Source organism: Coffea arabica, chromosome 8c (genome assembly GCF_036785885.1).
Source record: "Coffea arabica cultivar ET-39 chromosome 8c, Coffea Arabica ET-39 HiFi, whole genome shotgun sequence".
NCBI classification, from domain to species: Eukaryota; Viridiplantae; Streptophyta; class Magnoliopsida; order Gentianales; family Rubiaceae; genus Coffea; species Coffea arabica.
The window spans coordinates 39,477,119-39,484,846 of NC_092325.1; the positions used below are offsets into that span (position 1 = coordinate 39,477,119).

At 34.7% G+C, this 7,728-nt stretch overlaps 1 protein-coding gene across 3 annotated transcripts; it reads right to left on the reverse strand.

Annotated features, from left to right (window-relative positions):
- Positions 1 to 2,126: 2,126 nt before the first annotated feature.
- Positions 2,127 to 7,728, reverse strand: LOC113706949 (protein NRT1/ PTR FAMILY 1.2-like). 3 transcript variants are annotated; one of them, XM_027229045.2, is made up of 5 exons: positions 7,618 to 7,728; positions 7,345 to 7,494; positions 6,952 to 7,169; positions 3,736 to 4,286; positions 2,127 to 3,368 (listed from the first exon to the last, which is right to left on the reverse strand). In XM_027229045.2, exons 2-5 carry the CDS (start codon positions 7,460 to 7,462, stop codon positions 2,501 to 2,503), a joined length of 1,755 nt encoding a protein of 584 aa, XP_027084846.1. In that variant the 5' UTR covers positions 7,463 to 7,494; positions 7,618 to 7,728; the 3' UTR covers positions 2,127 to 2,500. The 3 variants fall into 3 exon arrangements, with proteins under 3 accessions (XP_027084846.1, XP_027084845.1, XP_027084844.1); XM_027229044.2 differs by having other exon boundaries at positions 7,345 to 7,552; positions 7,618 to 7,635; XM_027229043.2 differs by lacking the exon at positions 7,618 to 7,728 and having other exon boundaries at positions 7,345 to 7,589.

The window sequence follows — 7,728 nt, forward strand, 5'->3', positions numbered from 1 at the left end:
AATTAACCACCAAAACTAACATGCAGATGGGTAAATTCAGCACGAATGACAACATGCACAATCAAAAGAAAAGGAAAAAAAAAAAAGCAAATCGATGACCACCACTTAACACTCTTTGATTAGATAATTAGAAAAACAACATGCAGCATCAAAGTAGGAAAATTAACGAACAATAAACCAACGATCAAAACCCAAAACTTGGGACATAAACCCTTACAAAAGCCTAAGTTGGCCTTTGAATTGGCCACCAAAAGCAAAAGCAAAGTTGACAAATTCAACGGTAGAAGAAGAATAAGTATCTAATGGAGAGCTGTAGTTGGATGTTTATGCTGAGATGTTGCCAAAATGACTCAAAATGTGTAGAGTGAAAATGATGTTTGGGCACTGGAAGGGAACATCAAATTAACACACTAAACTAAATGACTTTTAATTGACCTAAAAAAAAAAAATCTTCCATAAACCCCACAAATATATACCAAGTCTATTGAGGTCAAGAAATGCCAATCTTTATAGCATATGCTTTCCTGGCTGAGTGTAGTAGGATAGTAGGAAAAAGTCTGAGTATATTCATTGTGAATTGAACTTCGCCACCTCATTAATGCACATTTGGCAAATCTATATATGACCAAAATAAATTACTACTACTAGCATATTTGGCAATATTCTTTCAGTGGTCTGTGTTAGGCATCCCCCAAATGCTTAGGCCATACTTGGATTGCTTGTTTTCGTCAAAAAATATTATCATTTTCCGTGATCACATTTTTCTATCACATTTTTTCCTCACATATATCAAATCGCTACAGTAATTTTTCCATGAAAAATGACCGAAAATACAATCCAAACACAACCTTAGAGTGGACGCGCATTCTCAATCAATGGCTTTAGGAACAGAAAGCGGGTTTCAGCAATTGTGTGTGTTATTTGCACCATTCGACCTGTATAATAACAAAATGGATTAAAAAATAAGTGTAAATTATATATACGCCTCCTATGGTTTCATCTATTGTCACTTGACCTTCCTAATGTTTTAAAATGTCCACTTCACATCTCAATAATTTTATGTAAAGTGGAAGTTGGACAAAAAATAACCTATATAATATCGTTAATTAAAATATCAATAGTGCCCTTTCTTAAATATTAAATCAATCGATGACTTAACTACTTTATATAAAAATATAGGGGGATTACGTAAACAAATGCAAAAATACAGGTGGTAAAGTGGATATTTATACAAACTATAAGGGGGTTACATAGAGATTAAAATTTTATCACACGCACTTTAGGATGCGTTTGATATAAACACTGTAATTGATCATATATTTTGTCCATTTTTTGCTTTACATAAAATCATAAGAAGGTTATGTGACATTGTTGTAACCTTAGGAGGATCACCTGGTATTATCTGGTATTATGCGAAATCACTTGACGGTTATAAGTAATTTACTCCAAAAATAATAATGTACAGAATTATAATAAAATTTTTTCATTTAATAAAAATTGTGTTGAATAATCAATACCGTTTAACTGAATTCGAATTACACCTATATGAACAATCTATGGCGTCATGCTATAAAAGAAAATCCAACCCAAAGGAAACGATCACGTCAGGCTAGCAATTTGAGGCTATGACTTCAGGCAGCCTCAAAGCCAATAGAATACTTCCCTTTGAAGCACATAGATTGACAAGGGTTAAAATGCAAAATGTTGAATCATCTTTAAAGATTAAGGGATTTCTATAAATTAATGGAAGAGTATTACCAGTAGGGAGAAGTTTATCAAAATGTCCTGTGGTTTTCACTTCGGCCACTCTCCTTATTTTGAATGTCAATGTCACAATGTCAGCCCTCGTACCTATACAATAAAAAGATGAAATGCTTAAAAGTATTTTCATTTCCAAATTGCCATTCGATGGCTTATACATAATTGATGTCACAAATTCAACTAAAAAATAACTTGAAAATGCATCAAGCATATGAAAGAAATTTGCAACAAAAAATCATTTATAGCAGGCTAAAGGTTATAGCAAACAATAGAGAGAATTGATGTAGGAAATTTGAAGTAACAATTTAACTTTTAAAAGAAGCTTGAAATTTCAATACAGAAAAGGGAGGGGAAAAAAGGTGCAATTAGCAATGATGTAGGAAATTAACAAGGAAGATTGTTTCTTTACTACAGTTCGCAGCTGCGCGACATCAGTGCATCCAGATATAATAAGTTGGATGACAGCTTTTATAGTAAAATGGCAGATTGACAATCTTGAACATGTAAAGTTTGTATATTCATACACCAATAGCATCACAGCTATTGATACAATCCTATTCAACAGCGACATTGCCAACGATATGTAAATCAGTCTGATCTTCATTGCCGGCTCTCTCCAATGACATTGTTGAAAACATTGTTGGATCAACATATATTCTTGACTCCCAGGCTTCTGCAGGTATATTGATCACGATACAAATTGTCTAGGTTACATTACGGCAATGAAAGAGCTATAGTGCTAGTTATCCTCATCGTGAAAAGTTGTCTCTTTCTCATCTTCTTTGCTAGGACCATAAGCCTTGCTGCAAATGAGGAAATAAATCATGTTAAGCACACTTAAGCCAGCAAGAACCCAATAGTAATAATCATAGTGACCCTTATTGATGTTGGTCTCAATCCAGCTTTCTTTTCCTCCCAGTTTTGAGAGTTTGTCAATGGCGTTCATAAGAAAACTTGCAACAAGATTTGCCGCAGACACCCCGAGTGAGAACAAAGTGGAAGATATACTTGACATGCTTCTTGGAAACTCGGAATAATAGAACTCATTCTGTGCAATTGCGCTTGCAGTTTCAGCAGCGCCGATCAGGAAATATTGGGGAAGAAGCCAAAGTACTGACATGTCCACCACTGCATCTAAATCATCTGAATATCCTTCCCTGATAGCCAGACTACGTCGCTTAGCCTCCACTGTTGCTGTCACTATCATGCATACAAAAGACAGGGCCATTCCAATTCCCATTCTTTTCCTTGTCGAGAGATGAACAGGTCTCCCCATAATTCTTGACGCAACAGGCAAGAATATCTGTTGATAAAGAGCTATCCATAGTATTGCACTGACAACGGTAAACATACCAAAGGAACCTGCTGGCATCTCAAAGTTTGGACCAAATTTTCGGTTCATGGACTTTGCTTGAAGTACAGAAAATGAGCCCTGGCTGACATTTATTGACATTATCATTCCTGTGGACCATAAGGGAATCACTTTGAGAATCGACTTCAGGTCCTCAACTTGATTTACTGTGCAAAGACTCCAGGGATCTGCTACTCTTCCATCTGTTTTCAAGTCTTTCTCAGGATCTATGATGATGCAAGCTTTATTTAAGAACCTGGAAGACAAATTATTGAAGCTTCCATAAGAGAAACATTGTTTAAATGACCTAATAGGAACTTCTCTCTTGAATGTTCAAACTCCAAATGACTTTAAAGAAAAACACTCAGACTCAAAAAATGCTTTTACAAATTGTTGAATTCGCCACCACATGAAAAATAAAATAGGATTAATTGCAAACCAATTATAGCTACCAAATACAGGCAACCTTGTATAATCAAAATAAGTTGCTAAGAACTTGAAGTTATTCAGATATATAAATCAAGAAAGAAATACAGCCCCAGTCTGAGAGCGGAGCCAATCGTTTTGGCTAAGAGAACATCAAGATCAAGGGGACACTACTGTGAGGATGAAAATACACTCACCTTAGTTTTTCACTTGGAAGACAAATTGATGGACCCCTGTGGTGATGGTGCAGCATTTTTGAGCTCTCTGTTGGCAATTCTATATGCCGTTTCCTATAAGAGGCTACAGCCACTTGAAGCATTTCAACAATTAAACTTGATTTAGCCTTCAACTTGACATATAAGTGCGAAGCCAGGGAGAATGACAGAGTTGACAACAACATGAGCATGACCGGAATGCCAAAACCAACTTGCCATCCCAAGTTTTCTTGTACGTAGACAATGCAAGGTAAAGCAATTAAAATAGAAATTGTGCATAACGCATAGTACCAGCTGAAATAACACTCCAGAGCCCATCCATTGTTCTGCCCACCTGTTCTTCTCAACTGATCAGCACCAAAAGCTAAGGATGAAGACCCAATTCCTCCACCTCCAATAGACAGGAGTCCAAAACAACAACACAAGAGAAAGAGTTGCAAACTTGTCGCTGAGCTACAATTGTTATTCGATTCGTAACATGGAGGCGGCTTTGCTTGTGGAATCATAGTTGTTAGCCATAAAAGAGCCATTCCCTTCAATCAAAGCAGAAACTCATTTTCAGATGATTCCATTAAAATCAGAAATAATATAGTAAATTTGAAGAACCAAATCTGGTCAGTAGTGTAATTTTTTCCGGCAGCAGCACGACTACTTTCATGCACCAACAATTGAAGCCTTAAAGAAAGATGCAGAGGATTTAAAATTCTTTAAGTTATACTAGTGTAATGCGCAACAAATTATCTTCTAAAAGTCAGGTTCTTTTTCAGTTTTCTTCACTGCACATGAAAGATCAATGGAGCAGGATTTGTAACTGAAACTAAAATATAAAGCTGTTGCATGTGTGAAGAAACTAATGGCCTGCATTTTGGGATGACATAATGCCATATATGATTGGAATCCTCTCGGACAAAAAAAAGGATGATTATGGAGTTCCAACCAAAAAGTTCAGAAAGAGCTAATGTAAAATGAGAGTGCTAGAAGCAGAATTAGACAAGAAAGTCTAAAACATGCCTTCTCTGCAATTTGTATCACCAGTTTCCTATGTGAACATGTTGGTTCATAATTCAAATGAACAATTATGTTCTAAGCACGGGGTCCGAACAGATAGAATTATGTCATTGCATAAAGATACAACGTGAGAAATGATGTATTTTTCCGAAGCATCTGACAGTAACCTGAATAGTATTTCCACCCCTTTCAACAAAACCACCAGCAGGAAAATGATTAGCGCCATTCTTAAGCAACAATGGTGTAATTTTAAAGTACACCCAACTCCCCCTTCTCACGATCATTGGAATATTCTTGTACTTTTTAATTTTTTTGGGTGGCAAGTTTAGTATAAAAAAGCTACTGTATCCGTTGGACTCGCCAGTATTTGGTATTGAATTTCTCACGAGAGTATTCAAAATAAATGCCATGGACATGAGATTGATGTTTCTAACTCTTAACCCCAATTTTCTTATGAAACTTAGCCATATTCCCTCCATTTGAATTAGCTGGTTTTGGGGTGTTTTTAAAAAATTTTACTATAGTAGTGTATATGAAAAATTTTTATTATAAAAATTTTTTTAAATATTTGACATATTATATGGATGAGATATTTTTTGAGTTATTATGTATTACTGTAGTATTGTATTTGAAAAAATGGCCAATCCAAACGGATATGAGAAAACCTTTTCTCCGCAACGGATCTTCTGTTCCACACCTTGTGTCACTCTCTGTCCCACTTTTTATTATATTGCTATTTTTCTTATATAAACAGCACATTTTAGTTCTTTTTTGTTTTCTTAAGATCCAATAACTATTAATTGAGTAAAATATAAATACAGTAGCTTCAAAAAAGCAATATATAGTAGAAAATTAAAAAATACAGCAGAAAATTCATAAAAAATCTCATTTTTTATGCATTTTGATTTTTTGAGTTTGTTAAATATTGTGTATTATTCAATTAATAGTTATTGGATCTTAAAGAAACAAAAAAGAACTAAAATGTGATGTTTATATAGGAGAAATAACAATATAATAAAAAGTGGGACAGAGAGTGACACAGGGTATGGGACAGAAAATCCGTTGCACCTTTTCTCCCTCTTTAACTTTATGATCCTATGCAGAATTGAAATTTAGTGACACATGCTTAATTATTAAGGATGGCAACGAGGCAGGGTTGGGGCAGGGGACTGCCTACAAATTCCACCCGCCCCCGCCTCGTCCCCCATCCCCCGCCCCACACCGCACCCGCGGGGCTAATAAAAATTTATTATATAAATTTATTATAGTTAAATTTTATCAAATAATCAAGTACTAAAATATCAACATATCACCAAATTATTATTCATTGTAATTTCACAATTGAAACTTATAAAAATAATCAAACAAAAGTTATTTGAATACAATCCAACATGATGAAATAAATACAACTAAAGTAGTCAAGTTTTCACTTTTGGCACAAATACAATCACTAATTCATTATTGTGCTTGTGCTTTTTTTTTTTTGAGAAAAAAATATTATTGTATTAAGTGTAATTAGGAATTTAATATAAATGTATTAGTAAATTTAGTATAACCAATTAATAATTTTTATTAGTACACATATATAATTATTAGTATAATTGATAATATCAATTATATTACATATACTAATATACATTATATAATACATTAACTAATGATATCATTGTTATAAGTTTGTAACTAATTAAATTATCTATTATATATAATTATATACATATATATTTTATATATTTATTTTTTTTAAAGCAGGTGGCGGGGCGGGAGAGGGGGATGGGGTGGGGGTACACTCCCCCGCCCCCCGCCCCATTAGCCCCTGACGGTCCACCCGCCCCCATTGCCATCCTTATTAATTATACCTCAATTTCAGGAATCTGCAGGATAGTTGCTTAGCTTCAAGATTATAATCTAGATCCAAAATTAAAAATACTCACAACTAAACAAAGCATTTTTATATGTTCTTCGCTCCTTCCTGGCAGCCAGATTGTAAATCAAAAAAAAAAAAAAAAAAAGCCAGGGATACTTGATAAAATCAGTTCATTTTCACAGTACAATCTGAAGTAGACAATGACATGATGGATGAAAATGCAAGAAATAGGAACAGACTGCTTCTTGTGCTATGAAAAATTAAATATAATCAAAATAAATATTAACTACTGAAAACACTGAAGTGTGTAAATGGGATTTTACCAGAAGACTAATAACACAACCAAATAAGATCATCCGAAATCGACCCAGAAATGAATCTGCAACTATAGCACCAAGAAGGGGCATGAAATGTGTTGCTGCTGACCAAAGAAAGAGTATGTTGGACCCAGTAGCCATGTTCAAATGATACTCTCTTGTCAAGTACAGAATCATGTTAGGCTGTAGCCCATAGCTTGCCACCTGCGCAAGAGACTCATTTGCTGCCCCAGAAAAAAACCATTAAAACACAGAACGGTCAATTCTTAACAGAAAATTTCACTAAAACAATTCCTCAATAAACTTCAGTTAAACACACGTAGAATGAGAATCAGATATAGCCAGTTTAATAAGGGTCGTTTGTTTCTTGTTTTCAATCAAGAAAGAAAAAGGAGTTACCTAAAATGAATGGCATGGTTCTGAAGCCACCCTTTCCTGAAAAACCGTCATGATCATCATTAAGTAAAGGCTTTGTAATCATACTTTCTCGCTCAGCATCAGCACAATTCTCCATCATGTGTGTAGGGACTTCTGCTTCTTCTTCTTCTACTGCAATAATATGTATCAAAGTATTTTGATATTGATTCTCGTCCAACAAGCACTGAAACTGTGAAACAATTATTAATATTTTAGATGAATAATTCGATACTAAGCGACAGTTAAGTGACAGACACAAATATTTTATCTTCTTCTACTAGAGTTTGCAGCTGCCGGTGCTGGTAGTCCATAACATTAGACAGAAGAGACAAATGACTGGACTGGCGTCAAAACCTCAGGTACTTT

Coding starts and splice junctions, on each gene's coding strand:
- LOC113706949 (XM_027229045.2), bottom strand. CDS start 7,462: ATGATGGAGAATTGTGCTGATGCTGAGCGAGAAAGTATGATTACAAAG. Junction 4,287..6,951: donor GTTGTGTTATTAGTCTTCTG/GTAAAATCCCAT, acceptor CTTTGATTGAAG/GGAATGGCTCTTTTATGGCT. Junction 3,369..3,735: donor CTTCCAAGTGAAAAACTAAG/GTGAGTGTATTT, acceptor TTTGTCTTCCAG/GTTCTTAAATAAAGCTTGCA.